This window comes from Pistacia vera, unplaced genomic scaffold (genome assembly GCF_008641045.1).
Source record: "Pistacia vera cultivar Batoury unplaced genomic scaffold, PisVer_v2 Contig46, whole genome shotgun sequence".
Classification (NCBI taxonomy): Eukaryota; Viridiplantae; Streptophyta; class Magnoliopsida; order Sapindales; family Anacardiaceae; genus Pistacia; species Pistacia vera.
This window is the reverse complement of record NW_022196290.1, coordinates 1,614,274-1,634,910: the sequence shown is the minus strand read 5'-3', so window position 1 is coordinate 1,634,910 and position 20,637 is coordinate 1,614,274. Positions and strand designations below refer to the sequence as shown.

Sequence of the window (20,637 nt, the reverse complement as noted above, 5' to 3'; positions counted from 1 at the left end):
ATCGTTAAGTTTTAAGTGTTATAATAAAAGAGAGAAGGACAATTTTATAATATTTACAAACTTTTAACTTTGTAAATTTTAACGACTCATTAACAGTTCATTATTATTAGAAGAATTTTTGTTATTTCAAATACCTTAGAGGGATATTTGTTATTTTATCATACCTCAACGTTTGTTTAATCCATAAATTTATTGGAATACAATCCGATAGTAATATATTGTAGCACCCCACTACAAGACCTATCAACTAAATCTTTTTACAATATTTCATTATTAAAAAAAAAAAAAAACACATTTGGCATTATATCCATAATATATGATAATATTTAATTGGGTAGTCTGACCACTTTCACTGAAAGTGGGTTGAATAAGCAATTTTTTTGCTCTATAATAAATGTTCCCTACCCTCTTAGTATTAGTAGGGGTCATTTTGATATATTTACAAACAACTATGGTGCCAGTAAGATTATTGACACAAGAGGGGTTTAACGATTTTACCTAACTGGGTCCGGACTGCACCAATTTTTCAGCACTTTGGACGTAATCAAGTGATGCGTTCTTCCATGCGCTCTAAAGGAGGCGGCGATCAACCCGACTGTGCACACCCTCGAACTGTAACTATACAGTAGCCAATAAAATCATGACACGTCATCAGCCGACTTTAGAGATATAATTAATGTATTATTTTACCTATAATTCAGATATGAATCTTTACAAAATCACTTTGTATTAAGTTATTTATTACATCAAATTATATTATTTATATATATAATTTTTATTAAATGGGATTAATAAGGAGTTAGTTTACTTTTAAGTTTGTTAAAGGATGTTTAACTGTTAATAACATCATTAACAAAACGGTGCGTTTTACCTCCTACAGTAAACTTTGTTGCTGTATATAAGAACTACACTGTGCTTACTCTTTGCTTAATGAAAAATCATTCCCAAAACTTAGTGACAGCTTTTATGAGAAAAGGACCCAGCCGGCTATATGTTTGATGGTTGGCAGGGCGGCGAAGTTATTTCTTATCCCCTCCCCAGTCTTCCTTCTATCTTATTGGTTAAACTAAGATTCCCTCTATCTGTTCCATGCCCTATATTTATTGAATTTACGTACCGTTTCTTTGACTACTCTACACACAAAACAAAATATCAATTTCTCATCTTTCTTCAATCATTTACCGTCTTTCAGTATGGCTGAAGCACTTGTTTCTTTTGTCTTGGAGCAGCTGGCTTCAATCGCTCGTCAAGAGTTGAGGCTTGTGGCGGGTGTTGATGATGACATCCGAAAACTCACCAGCAATTTCCAGTCCATTCGAGCTGTTCTTGAAGATGCAGAGAGCAGACAATTCAAGGATATTGCTGTGAGGAATTGGTTGGATAAGCTTAAAGAGGCAGCTTATGATATAGATGATGTGTTGGATGAGTGGAACACTTCTATTGGGAAATTACAACTCAAGGAAGTTGAAAATGCTTCCAATCCTATGATCAAAAAGGTATGTTCACTCATCCCTTGTTACACCTTTTGCTTTAGTAAAGTTATCCTGCCTTGTGCCATTGCTCGCAAGATAAAAAGTCTAAGTAAAACAATAGATACTATTGCTATGGAAAAAAATATGTTTGGTTTTAGTTTGAAAGAGGGCACGGTAGAAATAAGACGACCAATGACTACATCTTTTAGTGATGTATCAATGGTGCAAGGAAGAGAAGCTGATAAGAAGGAGTTATTAAATAAGTTATTGAATGAGAGTAGTCAAGAGCCAGCCATCTCTATTGTTTCAATTGTAGGGATGGGTGGGATCGGTAAAACTACTCTTGCTCGATTAGTTTTTAATGCTGATGAGGTGAAAACCCATTTTGACAAAAAAATATGGATATGTGTCTCAGAACCTTTTGATGAGATTAGGATTGCAAAAGCAATCCTTGAATCTCTTGGAGGTGATCCATCGAGACAAGGTGAACTAGAAACTATATTGCAACATATAAGTCAATATCTTGATAGGAAGAAGTTTTTTCTTGTCCTAGATGATGTATGGACTGAAGATTCCAGAAATTGGGAACAACTAAAAGATTGTTTAAAGTGTGGTTCTCAAGGTAGTAGAATTCTAGTTACCACACGTAAGGAAAATGTTTCAAAAACTATAGGAGCCACCAACATGATCATGTTAGGGACATTATCACAAAATGAGTCTTGGTTGTTATTTAGTCAAATTGCATTTCCAGGTGAAGCCAATGAAATATTAGAAGATATTGGTAGAAAAATTGTAGCTAAATGCAAGGGCTTACCTCTCGCTATAAAAACCTTAGGAAGCTTCTTGCGTTTCAAAACAAATATTGGAGAGTGGCAAAATGTTCTAGATAGTGAAATGTGGGAAATAGAAGAGGTAGAACAAGGGATATTTCCACCTTTACTATTGAGCTATTATGATTTGCCTTTTCCATTGAAAAAATGCTTCTCATATTGTGCTATATTCCCGCAAGATCATCTGATTAAGAAAGATGAATTAATTAAATTATGGATGGCTCAAAGTTACCTTAGGGATGAGCGAAACAAAGACATGGAGTTAATTGGGGAAGAGTATTTTGAAAACTTAGCCTTGCGCTCTTTTTTTCAAGACTTTAAGAGAAATAAATATGATGGTAGCATAGAATGTTGTAAGATGCATGATATAGTGCATGATTTTGCTCAATTTCTTACCAAAAATGAATGTTTTAGTGTAAAGACTAGTAATGAAAAAAGATTGCGTAGCCTTGTGGTTGAGAGTCAAGATCAGAGAAGCCTGCTGACTTCGTCCAAATTATTTGATAACTTGAGTCTACAAGGATTAAAGTTTGGCTTACTTGTTATTCAAAAACTCCCTAAAGAAATAAAAAAGATGATACGTTTGAGGTATCTTGATATATCTCGTAATAATTATTTAAAAAAATTGCCGGAGGAGTTGTGTGATTTATATAATCTACAAACGTTAAACATGGCCTGGTGTATGAATCTAACAAAATTACCTCAAGGGATGGGAAAGTTAATCAACTTGAGGCATTTGATAATTAATTATACTAAAGTAGAATACATGCCAAAAGGAATTGAAGGATTAACATGCCTTCGAACTTTGGAAAATTTAGTATTGAGTAGTAGTAGCCATGGCGGCAAAGCATGTAGTATTGAAAGTTTGAAAAACTTGACAAATCTTCAGTGTCTCGGTATTTCGATGTTAGAAAATGTAGGAGATGTGGCTGAAGTTAAGCGAGCAAACCTTAGGAATAAGACAAACCTCATCTCTTTATTTTTAAATTTTAGAATTGACTTTGTCCAAATGGAAAGTGTTGAGAGAGATGAAATGGTTGTTGAGGCCTTAGAACCACCTCCAAATTTAGTGAAATTATGTTTAAGGAATTATGGTGGTAAAACTATATGGCCAAATTGGATAGTATCATTAACTCAATTGAGGGAGTTAAGACTTGGGGATTGCTTTAAGTGTGAGTATTTGCCTCCTTTGGGAAAATTATCATCTCTTGAATCACTCTTTATAAAAGCCAAGAGAGTAAAAAAAGTGGGTAATGAATTTTTGGGAATAGAAAGTGATGGCACTATCAGATCTTCTATTATCTTTCCCAAATTAAAAAATCTTGAGTTTGATTGTATGTTTGGATGGGAAGAGTGGGATGATATTACTTTGAAAGAAGATGAATTAGTTATTACAATCATGCCATCTCTTCATTACCTGAAGTTCACTTCCAGTGGCAGATTAAAAAAGCTGCCCAATTACATTCTTCAATCGCCAACAATAAAACAATTGGAGATAGAGTATTGTTTTACTCTAAGTCAGCGTTACCAGAAGGAGATATGTGAAGATTGGCACAAGATCTCTCACATTCTTGACGTCACCATCCGTATATAGGTAATTTCTTCTCCATTTGAAAGTAAGTTGTTATTTACAATTAAAAGAATTGAACAAACTTTTTGTCTTCTTCGTTTCTTTTTTCCTTTATTAACTTATTTTCTAATGTTTATTTTATTGACTTTATAATATAAATACCAAACAAATATATTCTTAATTTTAGGATCAATTAATTCTATCAAAACCTCTCCCTCTCTCTCTCTCATAAAATGTATTTAATATTTTTTTAAATAATCTATGTTGAATATATGCTTTCTAATTACTAAAATTTCTAATTATAATTCTCAATGTATTTAATATTTGTTTTAAAATAATCCATATTGATAAAATTATAAATTTTTTAATTATAATTCTCAAAACTCCACATTTTGGAGTTGATTTTTTTTTTTCCTTTGTTAATGTTTTGGGTAATCTTTCTTTTCTCTTAATATCACAGCCTTCTCTATAATACACCCTACTCCCCTGCTGTGCGTGTTACAAGAAGGGGAAAGGTGAGGATTGGCTTTTAGAAATATGATTACAAGAGCTACAATCGCCATCCACTCACTGTCACTGGTAATTTATTCTCTCTCTCTCTTTTTTTTTTTTTTTTTTTTTTTTTGGGCTCATATGCTCATTAACTCACCTTTACAGTTTTTACTATTGCTTTTATTTTGTAAATTCCATTTTTGTTGCGGATATTGAACTACTATGTATTAGTTCTGACTTGGGTTATCATGTTTATGCACGCAAGATGTTTGAAAGATGAAATGGATGAACCTAGGCTTGCGATTCAGGGGACTCTATGGATATTGCATTCTAGCTTTCACTTAGAGTCACCTTTTAAAATGTTAGATGAAAAGAGCAATGGACAGAACCGCTGATCGCTTATGTGGGAAAGTTTTTCCTGTGAATGTTTTGGATGAACTTGTGTTATTCTTGGCTGTTACAAGGTGGCATTATCCTTATACGGCTTTCAATGCTTTGGCCATTATTTCACAACCAAAGGTATTAATCTTCACCGGCTATTGCTTTGTATTATATAACGTATTTGAGTTGATTTTGTAAGTGTTGGCTAAGTCAGTCTCATCTCTTAAATAAACATAGGATGCCCTGTTGTAGGCTTTTATTGAATCCTCATGTCTGTTGGGCTCCTATAAATGCTATCAAACACTTCTGCAAGCATTTTAGAGACAAATTTCTTGTTGGTATCGTCAACAAGTACTGGCTGTATCCTCCATAACCGTGAATGATTCCACTTAGTGATCAGGTATATAGCTTTGCAATTTTTCGTTTATTAACCAATATTAATTTCTTTTTCAAGATACAAGAAACACCAGACGCAATTGCTCATTAGCTAACTTTTACGCATTTTGCAGTTGTTCAACCTAAATAAGATTGTTTAACATCTCTATATTTTGTGATTTCAATTGTTTTATAATCCATTATTTTAAACTAGAATGAATTAATGTAAGACAACATGGTTTGACGCTATACATTCTGGTTAACAGGGTTGTTGAAAGATTGAATAAAATGGCATTTGTTTTCAGTTTTTACTGTTGCATTTGTTTTGTGTATTCTGTTTTCATTGCAGATATTGAACTACTCTTTTGAGTTTTTCTTTTGATTTGAACTACATTTGGGTGAACAGAATTATGCATAGAAGGTGTTTGAAAGATGAAATGGCTAAACCAAGGCTTGCGTTTCAGGAGACCATGTCGATACTGCTATCAAATGTTTTCTGAGTAATGGATAAAATTTGAGCTCACTTCTTTTCTCAAGAGGGAGTGTCATTGGTAAGATATTGCTTATACCGAGAATGACTTTTTAAAACGACTACTAATGATGAGCAGAGCAATGGACAGAATGATGGGAAAACATTTGCTATAGGATCAAGGGTTTGGGAAGAATCGATGATGGCTTATATGGGGAATTTTTTTCCAGTGAATGTTTCGATTAGTTTCTGTTATTCTTGGCTGCTATCATGTGGCATTATTTCACAACCAAAAGGTAATAAACTTCACCAATTATATTATATACTATAGGAATTGATTTTGCATGTGTTGGCAAAGTCTCTTTCATCTTTAAATGTTGTAGGCTCTTAAATAAAGATAGGGTGTCCCATAGCATAGTAGACTTTTATTGAATCCTCATGTGTATTTGCTGAGGATAGCAAGGAAGAGTATGTATCTAGAGGAGAAAACGAGGCATCTTGGGATTAAATTTGTTCTGTTTTTTTGTTGAGTGGAACAAACAAAATGCTGGAGAAATAATATTTTCAATGTGCTGAAATGCGTGTAGAATTGAGGAGGCCTAATGTGGGGAAGTTATTACAGTGAATTATTGATTGGTCAGTGTTATTCTTCTTCTACGAAGTGGAAAATCGGTCTGCGGCTTTCACTGCTTTGGTCGTGATTTCACACCCAAATGCTATTTAAACTGCAACCAGTAATTATACATTTTGGAGTTGATTTTTTAAGTTTTGGCTAATCTTTCTCATATGTTAATGTTGCAGCCTCCTCCACAATACATTTTTAGTAAGGTAATCGAAGCATCAACACTGACGTGTTTTCAGTTGCTATATATGCAATCAAGGAGGTTCTCTCAAGCATCTTAGCCATTGAATTTCATGTTCGTATAAACAATTGCTATGAATGATTCCAGTATGTGTTCAGTTATTTGTTTTGGAAATTTGTGCTCATGGACACCCACAATTAATTTTGAATTTCAGGTGTTGATCGAACAATCGAGGTTGCCAAAGAGAAAATTACACAATCTTGTCAAAGTGACGAGGTTCATTTTGCATTTTATATCTACACATACTACCTCATGTTAAGTTATTTGGTTTATCTTTTGACTTTATTGAGTAAACAGGGATCAAATTCCATCTAAAGAAGATGTTTCATGGAGGACCAAATTGTCAGAAACTCATTGCTCCCCCAAAATTTGAGGTTTATGAACAAAGGTTTATTTCTGCAAATGTGGTTTGCATGCTTGATTGAATTATGGCTTGTAGAATCTTCTAGCTGTTCCATTCAACAATTTGACATGTTCTTGCTTGTTATCAGACTCTTTGGCTCCAGTATTATGTGCTTGCTAATTGCACGAATTTATATTCGACCTTAATATTTCATTCTCCTCGAAAGGTCGCTGTAAATTCAGGTAATTAATTTATACAAAAGCCTTTTTTATTTATTTATTTTCTTCTATAAAGCAATTACTATGAAGCAAGTTTTAAACATTTTATGAATTGCTTGAAGAACCAATTAATGTTAGGAGTTGATATACTAAACGAGCTTGGCATAAATAAAATGGTGTATTATTTTGTTAAGTAAGTACATTAATTTTTGTTATTGTCCAACTGTTTGTAATAAAATTATTAATTTCATCTTGCAATATCTTGGTCAAAGGAAGGGGAATTTGAAAGAGGATCAAAATTGGAAACTAACGACAAAAATGAAGTGAAGGAATGGAAGAAGGTATATTTAAATCAGTCAAACTTCTATGGATATAGTCTCTTGTTCCATTCTTGTGCTTAAATTATGAAAATTATAAGTCTTGTTATTCCAATTTCAATTTCATCTGGTGGACTTAACAGGAGATGATATAACAAAGGTGATGTGATATCGAATAATTCAACATTTTATTGATTTCTTCAAATGGTTTGGCTACAAGCAAGGTAGTAAATCTTGATCATTCCATAACAAGTTTAGCAATATCAATATCAAACTGATTTTAGCTTTCTTCAGTCTCCACTCTCCAGGCAGTCAGGAAGCTTGTAAACATTTTCACTGTCAGTTCCATTATTGAAAGCAAAAGGTAGGATTAACTCTAGTTTTGATACAAGTCTTTTGATTAAGATGCTACAGTTTTTATACTTATTTTGTAAATATGTTAGATTACTTGCAATATTGTATGTGAGAGTTCAATGCTCAAATGTGAAAGAGGTTTTTTTTTTTTTTTTTTTTTTTTTTTGAGAAAGAGAGAGATAGAGAGAGGGGTTTCAAGGTTAGGTTAGAGTTAGTATTGAGCGATTAATCTTGTATTGTGTTTGTGATATTTCTAATAGATTGATCACGTCCCGTGGATGTAGGCAGATTTTGCTGAACCACGTAAAATCTGGTGTTTTTGTGTGATTGATTTTATTTATTTATCTATTGTCAATTAATCACCTCTTACAAATCAGTTTAGGGTGGTTTTAACCCCTTTCACATCCTGATTTGGAAAAAATTATTTTAACCTTTACATGACACTTAATTACAATAGAATTTTCTATTAATTTTTTGCATCTCACCAGTCGAGTGGCTGTAACTCTATCATAGCCGTATTGGCACAACCTTATTCTTTTGAGCTTCAGCAAAACGTTATTCAATCGAAACATGTTTATTTATAAAAAACCGGTCGAACAACTTACACATATCCAAGGTTTGCTGTAACGACAAGTTGGTATCCAAAAGGTTTTGAAATAACAAATTGGTACCTTCCGTTATGTGTTGTTAGTGATTTCCGTTTGATAATAGTGAAAAGACTAGAATGCCCTTAAAAGTTTGATATTTTAGTTTTTTATAAATTTAAAAATTTCTCAAAAACCCCTTAGGTTTGCTAATTTAACTAAACACTCTAATATATAAAAACTTTATAAAATAACAAAAACACCCCCACACCCGCAGTGTTAGATTCCGACCACCACCGTTAGAATCTTGTCGAAAAACTGCGTTACGACATAGACCCGTCAGATCTAACGTTTCGATCTGGCCTTTTTCGGCCTCGACGGCTAGATCTGGTTGTAGATCTGGCCTTTTCTGACCAGATCCTCCACGGATCTGGCGGGAAAAGGCCAGATCGACACGTTACGGCACAGACCCATTTGGCCCTAGATCTACAACCAGATTGCGGCCTCGACGGTCAGATCTGGCCTTTTTCGGCCAGATCCACCACGGATATGGCCGAAAAAGGCCAGATTGACGCGTTATGACACAGATCCGAAAGGTTTGTGTCGTAACGCAATTTTTCGGAAAGATATCGGCGGTGGTCGTCGGAATCTGGCGCTGTAGGTGGTGGGAGTGTTTTTGTCATTTTATAAAATTTTTATATATTGGGGTATTTAGTTAAATTAGCAAACCTAGAGGGTTTTTTAGAAATTTTTAAATTTATAAAAAAACTAAAATATCAAACTTTCAAGGGCATTCTAGTCTTTTTACCATTATCAAACGAAAATCACTAATAGCACATGAAAAAAGATACCAATTTGTCGTTTCAAAACCTTTTGGGTATCACTTTATCGTTATGACAAACCTGGGGTATGTCTATGTCGTTTAGCCATAAAAAACCTCTTCAAATGAGATAGCTATCAAATCAAGTGGACTTTGACTTATACATTTGATAAGGAAGCCTAAGAGGTTTACTTCATTTTGCAATAACAAAAATCTTCATACCATTAATTTGTAAGTGTTGAAATAAAAGACATTAGGGTAATTTAGTAATATGTATGAACTTTAAATTTTGTAAATTTTAACACTTCGTTAACTGTTTATTAACGTTAAAGGAATTTTTGATATTTCAAATACCTTAGGGGGGTATTTGTTAATTTTATCATACATAGAAGTCTATTAACCCATAAATTTAATGAAATACAATCATTGAGTAAATTTCTAGCACCTCACTGCAAGAACTATCAACTAAATCTTGTTACAATATTTTATTATAAAAAAGAAATTGGCATTAAATGTATAATATATGATAAGATTTAATTGGATAGTTTCACCACTTTCAATGAAAGTGGGTTGAATAAGCAATTTTTTTTGCTCTGTAATAACAATTCCGTCCCCTCTTAGTAGGGGTGATTCTGATATGTTTACATGTTCATTAAAATAATTGAGGGTTTAATGATCTTACGTAACTGGGTCTGGACTAAATCCAATTTTCAGCACTTTGGACGTGGTCAATTGGGTCCGGACTGAATCAAATTTTCTCATCAATTAATGTCGCAGGCTCTTAAAATAAAAATCAGGCGTCCTGGTTGGGGGCTTTTATTGAATCCTTTGTGGATTTGCAGGGACAGCTGAGAAGAGTATGTTTCTTGAGGAGAAAACAAGGCATCTTGGGATAAATTTATTCTGTTTTTTTTTTTTTTTTTCTTCAATTGGGATAGACCGAATGCAGGAGAAACAATGTAGAATGGAGAAGGCCTAATTTGGGGAAGCAATTATATGGTGAATTGTTGGATTGCTCTGTGTTATTCTTGGTTCTATGAAGTGGCAAATAATTATGCCTGCTTTGACCATTATTTCACACTCAAATGGTATTTAAAGTTCACCCAACAATTTCTTTATTATATATTGTTGGAGTTGGTTTTATAAGTATTGGCTAATCATTCTCATCCATTGATGTTGCAGCCTCCCCTAAGTACAAATTTGATGTCCTGTTGTGGACATTTTTATTGAAGTTACTGAAGGCATCAATCCAGAAGTGTTTTGAGCTGCTGTTGTGGACATTTCATGTTAGTATCATCAACAAGTTCTGGCTATGGCTGCATAAACAATTGCTAGGAATGATTCCAGTATTTGTGCTCATAGACGCACAAGTAATTCTAAATTATTATAAAAATAATATCTTCTTTTGGGTTGTGATACAGGAGGGATGTTGGTGAAGCTAAACATACAAAACTCTAGAGGTAATTTCTTTTGCTAATTTGAATTGTTCTTTCTCTTGTCAATTATCATTTTGGAAGGCTTTTTTTAATTTTTAGTTAAAGAAAATTTGATTTTGATATTTCCATTCCGTCAATGCTGCAAGTTCATTATTTCGTAAATTTCTTGAAGAATCAATTTCATAAGACAAATTAGGCCAAAGTTTTTAGATTAAAAAGCTTAGCTCAACATAATAAGAGATCCTCAAAATTGAAAGTTGTTTATGAGTACGTAGATTCTAATGTCATTTTCATGAAACCCACATCAAGAGATAAGATGCTGAAGAACAACTAGCTGAAACTTTTATTAATTGAATGGTGATGTTTGATCTTTTCTTTTGGATTAATTGGTCATGATTTTTGTACATACATAAGTCTTTGTGATTGAAAATGGCTCAAAAGTATGAGATCAAAGAAGACTAAGAGACCCAAGTAGTTTCAAGGGTTGGGAAAATAATAATGTAAGATTCATACTCAGTCCGTTCTAGAAATGTAACATTCACAGAACTCCATAGAATAAATGTTGAGCATGGCCATGAACATTATGTCTTTTATGCTTAACTTGCAACCATCAGGAGGAAATAAGCACACATGAAGCAAAGGTATAGTATTCTTAGACTAACTTTCGTCTAACACCAAATTGATATTTATATTGAGTTAATGTAAAAGCAATCCTTGAATCTCGTATGAAAGATTTTTCGGAAAGACAATAGTTGAATTAGAAAATGTTTTCCTAAAAAATAAGTCAATGTCTTGAGAGAAAAAAAAAACGTTTTTTCTCGTCCTAGATGATGTATGGATGAAGGATCCTAAAGATTGGGAAAAATTGGTAATTGCTTTAAAGGTTGGTTCTCAAGAAAGTAGAATTCTAGTTACCACACGTAAGCAAAATGTTGCAAAAATTATAGGAGAGTCTTCAATGTAAGAAAAAGAGTCTTGGTCAACATTTGGTCAAATTGCATTTTAAGATATTGGTAGAGAAACTGTAGCTAAATGCAAGGCTTGCTTTGTATTATAAAAACATTAGGTGGGCTTTATGAAATTTGGTGATAACATAAGAAGTTTTAAGATATAATGCATGATGTTGAACGGAGAGTCTTCAACTTTGCACTTTGTAGATGTTAAAGGTAAACAACAGCTGCTAATTTAAAACATAAAACAAAATAATAATCATAATAATAATGTTAATAAACTATAGGGAGTTTAAATAATTTATTGATCTAATTATTAATTTTAATTAATTAATTAATTACTTACTTGAAACTTCTTATGCCTCATAGTTTTGGAATTAAGAAATAGAATTATAAATGGGCATCTTATATTATATTTTATATAAAAAAAATAGTAAAATAATTCATGTTCACACGTGTTATACTAAATTATATGTTTAAGTATTGTGTTAATAAAATATTTTTATTGGTTACCATTCTGAGTTTTTAAAAAAATATTAAATATTTTATAATTTAATTTCCCATTAACATTATAATTAAATGATTAAGAAATGGGGGGTGAGTGAAGGGATATAGAGTGTTTGTAATTTTGAGACTCCAGTTTTATGCTTTTGTGATTTTGTCAATTAAGCCGACGAAGTCCCCGATTCCTAGTCTGGTCGATTAAATCGATTGAGCTAGGTCAAGTTTAAAAACACAGATAAATACACAAAATTAATAGAAGAATACACCCTACAAAATGAGTTGTTTTTTGCTTATGTAATTAAGGTTTTTTATTTAAGTTGGAAACATTATTATGGAATTTTAAATATTGTTCATTAAAATGACCACTTCCATAATTAATAAAATAATTGGAGAATTTATTTTAAATGAAATGAAATGATATACTGAAAAATAAAAAAGCAAGAATTGGAAGAAAAAATGTTAAAGCGAAGTTGCTTGGCCGCGAGTACAGTACAGACAAAGAAACATGATCATTTGGGTTTGTGTATGGTGGTGGGACCCAATATCTCCACGTGTCATCCCGACCGTGCTCCTAGTCCTGATGGGGCCTTCTAAATTTTGATACGGTGTTCAACCTGTGTATTACAAATCATGTGTATCCCCGCATCTAACAGTGTACCCTCCTTGTTCTATATGTCGACATTCAATTTTCAATTTCTTTTTTTTTTTTTTTCTTTTATCAGATTTTTGGTTAATAAGAAGTCTTAAATAAAATAATTTCACTGTATAAAGGTTTAAAATAAAAATGAAAGAGGGTTCATAAACTAATAATATTATTATAATAAATAAATCATATACAAGAAAGATTTTTTTTTTTCTCTAATTTTCAATTTATTCTAACAAATATTATGGATTCAATATTACAATCCAAGAAAATTAAAAGGAAGTATTTTTTTATATGTAAGAAAATTGATTGAAAATTTGTGATTAATGGATAAAAAAATGTCACGAATGGTGAACCTAAAAACAATCCCACTTCTATAACGGTAAACTACGAAGAAAATTAGATGATTTATTTCACATGACATGCAAAAGTTTATTTAATTTGTGACCTTCACAGAACCTTTGATACTTAATACTTTGATGTTAAAGTTCTGAATAACTTTTGTTTTTAACGAAGGAAGGAATAAGCATGGCCACAGATGTGTGTTTATGCTTAACTTGCAATTAATCATCACGAGGGAATAAGCACACATGAAGCAAAGGTATATTATTCCTTGAGTAAAGTTTCTTCTAAAACTAAATTGATCTTTATACATTGTCTCAACCCCTTTAATTGCATCATATTCTTGCTTTTAATTGATATGTATGCTGAAGTAGAATCCATAATTTTTTATGATGCAAAGCAGCTTGTTTCAGCTATAGTTATACCTTAACCAACATTTAAGTAAACCTTTGTTCGAGCCATGCAGCAAGTAAAGAATTGTTCTCTTTCTTCCATATTGCACTATATATATGGATTCTGCCGCAGCATTGTCTACACACAACACAAATTATCAATTTCTCATATTTCTTCAATCGTTTACCATCTTTAGTATGGCTGAAACACTTGTTTCCGTTATCCTGGACCAGCTGGCTTCAATAGCTCGTCAACAAATTGAAGAACAGTTGATGCTGGTGGTGGGTGTTGATGATGACATCCAAAAGCTCACCAGCAATTTCCGATCCATTCGAGCTGTCCTTGAAGATGCAGAGAACAAGCAATTCAAGGACAATGCTGTGAGAGATTGGTTGGATAAGCTTAAAGAGGCATCCTATGATATAGATGATGTGTTGGATGAGTGGAAAACTTCAATTGGGAAATCACAACTCAAGGAAGTTGAAAATGCTTCCAAGCCTATGATCAAAAAGGTATGTCCACTCATCCCTTGTTATACCTTTTGTTTTAGAAAAGTTATCATGCCTTGTGCCATTACTCGCAAGATAAAAAGTCTAAGTAAAACATTAGATGATATTGCTATGGAAAAAGATAGGTTTCGTTTCAGTTCGGTCGAGCACACTATAGATATAAAACCACCAATGACTGCATCTTTTGGTGATATATCAATAGTTCATGGAAGAGAAGCTGATAAGGAGGAGTTATTAAACAAGTTATTGAATGAGAGTAGTCAAGAGCCAGCCATCTCTATTGTTTCTATTGTAGGGATGGGTGGGATCGGTAAAACTACTCTTGCTCGATTAGTTTTTAATAGTGATAAGATGAAAACCCATTTTGACAAAAAAATATGGGTATGTGTCTCGGATCCTTTTGATGAGATTAGGATTGCAAAAGCAATCCTTGAATCTCTTGTAGGTGATGCATCAAAACTAAGTGAACTAGAAACTATATTGCAACATATAAGTCAATATCTTGATAGGAAGAAGTTTTTTCTTGTCCTAGATGATGTATGGACTGAAGATTCCAAAAATTGGGAGCAACTAAAAGATTGTTTAAAGTGTGGCTCTCAAGGAAGTAGAATTCTAGTTACCACACGTAAGCAAAAAGTTGCCAAAGCTATAGGAGCCACCAACATGATCATGTTAGGGACATTATCAGAAAATGAGTCTTGGTTGTTATTTAGCCAAATTGCATTTTCTGGTGAAGTCAGTGAAAAATTAGAAGATATTGGTAGAAAAATTGTAGCCAAATGCAAGGGCTTACCTCTTGCTATAAAAACCTTAGGAAGCCTCTTGAGTTTCAAAACAAATATTGAAGAGTGGCAAAGTGTTCTAGATAGTGAAATGTGGGAAATAGAAGAGGTAGAACGAGGGGTATTTCCACCTTTACTATTGAGCTATTATGATTTGCCTTTTCCATTGAAAAAATGCTTCTCATATTGTGCTATTTTCCCGCAAGATCATGAGATTAAGAAAGATGAATTAATTAAATTATGGATGGCTCAAAGTTACCTTAGGGATGAGCGAAACAAAGACATGGAGTTAACTGGGGAAGAGTATTTTGAAAACTTAGCAATGCGCTCTTTTTTTCAAGACTTTAAGAGAAATAAATATGATGGTAGCATAGAAAGTTGTAAAATGCATGATATAGTGCATGATTTTGCTCGATTTCTTACAAAAAATGAATGTTTTAGTGTAGAGACTAGTAATGAAAAAAGATTGCGTAGTCTTGTGGTTAGGAGTCAAGATCAGAGAAGTCAGTTGACTACGTCCAAATTATTTGATAACTCAAGTCTACGAGCATTAAAGTTTAGATTAATTGGTATTCAAGAAATCCCTACAAAAATAAAAAAGATGATACATTTGAGGTATCTTGATTTATCTACATATGATTTCGAAGAATTGCCGAAAGAATTGTGTGATTTATATAATCTACAAACGTTAAACATGGCCTGGTGTGTTAAGCTAACAAAATTACCTCAAGAGATCGGAAAGTTAATCAACTTGAGGCATTTGATATTTGAGACTTATGGAATAAAATACATGCCAAAAGGAATTGAAGGATTAACTTGTCTTCGAACTTTGAAAAATTTTGTAGTGAGTAGTAGTAGCCATGGCGGTAAAGCATGTAGTATTGAAAGTTTGAAAAACTTGACAAATCTTCGGTGTCTTGGTATTTCGGGGTTAGAAAATGTGGGAGATGAGGGTGAAGTTAAGCGAGCAAACCTTAAGAATAAGACAAACCTCCTCTCTTTATCTTTAGATTTTGGACTTGAATATGACCCAATGAAAACATATGAGAGTCAAGAAATGGTTCTTGAGGCCTTAGAACCACCTCCAAATTTAGTGAAATTAGGTTTATGGAATTATAGAGGTAAAACTATATGGCCAAATTGGATGATATTATTGACTCAGTTGAGGGAGTTAAGACTTGAATGTTGCTGTAGGTGTGAGTATTTGCCTCCTTCGGGAAAATTATCATCTCTTGAGTCACTCTTTATAGATAAGGCTATATATGTAAAAAAAGTGGGTAATGAATTTTTTGGAATAGAAAGTGATGGCATAGCCACATCTTCTATTGTCTTTACCAAATTAAAAAATCTTGAGTTTTGGGACATGGACAGATGGGAAGAATGGGATGATATTACTTTGAGAGGAGATGAATTAGTTATTACAATCATGCCATCTCTTCATTACTTGAAAATTGGTGGAATCCACAAACTAAAGACTTTGCCCAATTACATTCTTCAATCGCCAACACTAAAACAATTGGAGATCGTCGGTTGCAATACTCTGAGTCAGCGTTACGAGAAGGAGAGAGGTGAAGATTGGCACAAGATCTCTCACATTCCTGACGTCACCATTAGAGAACAGTCATAGGTAATTTCTTCTCCATTTAAAAGTAAGTTGTTATTTACAATTAAAAGAATTGAACAAACTTTTTGTCTCCTTCGTTTCTTTTTTCCTTTATTAACTTATTTTCTAATGTTTATTTTTATTGACTTTATAATATAAATACCAAACAAATATATTCTTAATTTTAGGATCAATTAATTCTATCAAAACCTCTCTCTCTCTCTCTCATAAAATGTATTTAGTATTTCTTTTAAAATAATCCATTGTTGATAATATATGCCCTCTAGTTACTAAAATTTTTAATTATAGTTCTCAATGTCACCACTCATTGTCACCGGTAATTTCTTCTTCTTCTTCTCTGTCTCTCTCACTCTCTCTCTCTCTTGCTCTTTTGTTCGTTTGTTGTTTGGGCTCACATGCTCATTAACTCACATTTACAGTTCTAATTTGGGTTATCATGTTTATGCACGCAAGGTGTTTGAAAGATGAAATGGATGAGCCTAGGCTTGCGATTCAGGGGATTCTATGGATATTGAATTCTAGCTTTCACTTAGAGTCACCTTTTAAAATGTTTGATGAAAAGAGCAATGGACAGAATCGATGATGGCTTATGTGGGAAAGTTTTTCCTCTGAATGTTTTGGATGAACTTGTGTTATTCTTGGTTGTTATAAGGTGGCATAATCCTCATACGGCTTTCGATGCTTTTACCATTATTTCACAGCCAAAGGTATTAATCTTCACCAACTATTGCTTGGTATTATATAATGTATTTGAGTTGATTTTGTAAGCGTTGGCTAATTCATTCTCATCTCTTAAATAAACATAGGATGCCCTGTTGTAGGCTTTTATTGAATCCTCATGTCCATTGGGCTACTATAAACACTATCAAATACTTCTCCAAGCATTTTAGAGACAAATTTCTTGTTGGTTTTGTCAACAAGTACTGGATGTATCCCCAATAACTATGAATGATTCCAGTTAGTGGTCAGGTATTTAGCTTTGCAATTTTTTGTTCATTAGAGTGTGATTGGAATGATTTACAGTTTGGATTAAAGACAAATAATTATAAGTTATTATTGTTCTTTGCAATTTATGATTTGTCAATGAAAATTATTGTATTTATGTGCAAATTTGATGTTTTATAAGCTGTGCATTTGATCAATTGCTAATATGTGACCTCTTTTGCTTCTCCAGTGAATAGTGGAGAATCTTGCTTAACTCAGCTTATTGATGAGGATGGTACATTTAATGTTGCTAGATTTAAGCACTTTATTAAGGATGTAAAATTGGGTGATTGTGGGCTTTCATATGCTGTAGTCTCCATCATGGGACCACAAAGTAGCGGTATGTGTTCTCCTCGAGCTAATGACTTATGTTTTGCAAACGATGCATTTTGAAACAAGGGTTTAATGGTTTATTCTCAAACCAAATGCAATTTGAATGAGCATTGCATGTTAGAAGAGTATGAGCCCTGTGAATTAGAAATGGTTGAACCATGCTGAGATATAAGTTAGCTCATCTGTCCCTGATAGCATAGTAGCTGTGTTGATATGAAAACGGAATTACTTTTCCTGTATGATATTTGTGCACCATCTCTTTTAATTTTTCGTTATTTTTACTTCTTAAGATATGTCTTTCCTATCTCTCTGTTTTGTTTGTTTGTTAATTGTTTATTGGTTTATTATAGCTTGCATAAGTTGAAGCATACGCAAATTTAAAGAGTTTCACTTTGTTTTCGATGATAATTACAGGGAAAAGCACACTGTTAAATCATTTGTTTGGTACTAACTTTGGGGAAATGGATGCATTTAAAGGAAGCAATCTTCTCTTGATATTCTCATGGTACTTAAAATTTTTGTTGATGGAAGATAAAATGACTTATAAAACGTGGTTCTCTTCCGGTCTCAAACGACCCAAGGTATATGGTTAGCAAGATGTGCTACAGTGCTAGCATTGAGCCTTGTACTCTTGTAATGGACTTGGAGGGTACTGACAGAAGGGAAAGGGGAGAGGTAATTTTGCTTGCCCATATTCTTTTTAACTTCATCCCATATTAATTAATGTGATTATCCTGCATGCACATATTTTCAGACGTATGATCTGAATTTAAATAGCTCAGGTTCTGGGATGTGGAAATGAACTTTTGGTCTGAGAAGATAACGAGATATTTATTGCTTGCTGAATTTTATCTGGTTTTCCTCCCAGGATGATACTGCTTTTGAGAAGCAAAGTGCCCTCTTTGCCCTTGCTGTTTCAGATATAGTGCTCATAAACATGTATGTTATTGTATCTGGCTATAGAAGGGTGCACTAGTTTGAGTGTATAGCTTTCTATGTTACTTTATTTTCTTTGGTCAGTTGGCCGTATATTGTATTTTTGTACTCTTCTTAAAGCATATTAATGTAGGTGGTGTCATGACATTGGCCGTGAGCAAGCTGCAAATAAACCACTTTTAAAGACTGTATTCCAGGTAATACACGTCTGTATACCCCTATGCTACCCGTATTTGGCATCATAAAAATTTTAAGTTTATAAATTGGTGGTGGAATATGCTCATGATGTGATTGTTTAGTCAGCGTAAAACAACTTTGATGTGTCATACATGGTAAAACACGGGTACACTCCTTTTTCTATTGAATTTTATTCAGTAGCTTTAGATATCTCAAGTTGTTTATTTAGGTAATTTGATTTTGTACTTGATCAGTTTCTTTCACAATGACCTGTAATTTATATTTGTATGTTCTTCTTTGTTGATAGACACCATTGGAAAATTTAGAACCCATTCTAAGAAAAGATATTCAGAAGGTATAAGGTTTGTTGTTACATTCCATTTTTGTTTCTCAAAATTGACTTTATTCATGTTGATTTTTAATCCTTATTTCCCTTGAACTGCAGATATGGGATTTTGTTCCTAAGCCACAAGAAAATTACACAATCTTGTCAAAGTAATGAGGTTCATTTTGCATTTTACATTTTACATCTACACAGACTACCTCATGTTAAGTTATTTGGTTTATCTTTTGGCTTTATTGAGTAAACAGGATCAAATTCCATCTAAAGAAGATGTTTCATGGAGGACCGAATTGTTAGAAACTCATAGCCACCCCAAAATTTAAGGTGTAGGAACAGAGTTTTATTTCTACAAAATATGGTTTGCATGCTTGATTGAATTATGGCTTGTATAGTTTTTCTAGTTGTTCCATTCAACACTTTGATTATCTTCTTTCATCTTGCCAGTCTTTGGCTCCAGTATTATGTGCTTGCGAATTGCACGAATTTATATTCAACCTTAGTTTTTCATTCTCCTCAAAAGATCGCTGTAAATTCAGGTAATTAGTTTATGCAGAAGCCTTTTTATTTATTTATTTCTTTTATAAAACAATTACTATAAAGCAAGTTTTAAACATTTCATGAATTGCTTGAAGAACCAATTAATGTCAGGAGTTGATATACTAAACAAGTTTGGCATAAATAAAATGTTGTATTATTTTGTTAAGCAAGTACATCGAGTTTTGTTATTGTTCTACTGTTTGTAATAAAATTATTAATTTCATGTTGCAATGTCTTGGTTGAAGGCAGGGGAATTTAAAAGAGGATCAAAATTGGAAACTAATGACAAAAATGAAGTGAAGGATTGGAAGATGGTATATTTAAATTAGTGAAACTTATATGGATAACTGTATATAAAGTCTCTTGTTCCATTCTTGTGCTTAAATTATTTAAGTTTTGAATTTGGCACTAATATGTTTATTTCAATCCAAATTTTCATCTGGTGGATTTAACGGGAGATGATATAGCAAAGGTGATGTGATATCAATTAATTCAACAGAATGAACTGTTCTCATAGACATTGAAATCTTTAAATGGTTTGGCTGCAAGCAAGGTGGTGAATCAAGGATGTTACATTTAGGTATAAATATAACTACTCTTTTTGTTGAATGATAAATCAAACTAATTGTAGCTTTCTTTATTCTCCAGCACTGCACTGCTGCGGCTTGCAAATATATACACTGTTAGTTCCATCATTGAAAGCATATAAAAGCAAGCTGGGCTTTGTTAAAAGTATTGTCTCCTAAACAGATGTATCATTATGTTTAAGATGGAACATTTTTGTATTTACAGTGGATGGTAGAAGAAAGTCTTTGAAAGTGATGAAGCCGTGGCTGTGACCATCAAAATGTTGTTGGCCAGGTGGTAATGAAGTTGCTCAAACTCATTTGATAATATTGTAATTCTTTATTTAAGAATGTTTTTAAGTACAATTTGGGAAGAAATTTATTTTGTAAACAGGTTAGACTCCTTGTATGGTATGTGTGAGCTTTATAGCTGAAGCTTTTGTTGAGTGGTGATATTAATTTTTTCCGTACACAAGTCTTAATGGCCACT

At 32.9% G+C, this 20,637-nt stretch overlaps 3 protein-coding genes across 11 annotated transcripts; all 3 read left to right on the top strand.

Moving 5' to 3' along the window:
• Positions 1–1,145: 1,145 nt before the first annotated feature.
• On the top strand, positions 1,146–3,872 carry LOC116144953 (putative disease resistance protein RGA1). Its single transcript, XM_031430399.1, has 2 exons — positions 1,146–1,496; positions 3,737–3,872. Exons 1-2 carry the CDS (start codon positions 1,194–1,196, stop codon positions 3,845–3,847), a joined length of 414 nt encoding a protein of 137 aa, XP_031286259.1. The 5' UTR covers positions 1,146–1,193; the 3' UTR covers positions 3,848–3,872.
• Positions 3,873–4,330: 458 nt separating this feature from the next.
• Positions 4,331–20,637, top strand: LOC116144952 (protein ROOT HAIR DEFECTIVE 3-like). Of its 9 annotated transcripts, none has more exons than XR_004130340.1 (11): positions 4,331–4,451; positions 4,630–4,883; positions 17,446–17,595; positions 18,003–18,263; positions 18,457–18,527; positions 18,658–18,721; positions 19,009–19,056; positions 19,489–19,580; positions 19,827–19,895; positions 20,037–20,161; positions 20,374–20,616. XR_004130340.1 is itself a non-coding variant. In XM_031430397.1 (10 exons), exons 4-9 carry the CDS (start codon positions 18,174–18,176, stop codon positions 19,339–19,341), a joined length of 372 nt encoding a protein of 123 aa, XP_031286257.1. In that variant the 5' UTR covers positions 4,331–4,451; positions 4,630–4,883; positions 17,446–17,595; positions 18,003–18,173; the 3' UTR covers positions 19,342–19,370; positions 19,489–19,581. The 9 variants fall into 9 exon arrangements, 2 of the variants coding, with proteins under 2 accessions (XP_031286257.1, XP_031286258.1); XR_004130339.1 differs by having other exon boundaries at positions 20,037–20,134; positions 20,235–20,614; XR_004130343.1 differs by lacking the exons at positions 20,037–20,161; positions 20,374–20,616 and adding exons at positions 19,147–19,196; positions 19,293–19,368 and having other exon boundaries at positions 19,827–19,868.
• On the top strand, positions 13,554–16,274 carry LOC116145072 (putative disease resistance protein RGA3). Its single transcript, XM_031430515.1, has one exon. The coding sequence runs from the start codon at positions 13,554–13,556 to the stop codon at positions 16,272–16,274; it is 2,721 nt and encodes a 906-aa protein (XP_031286375.1).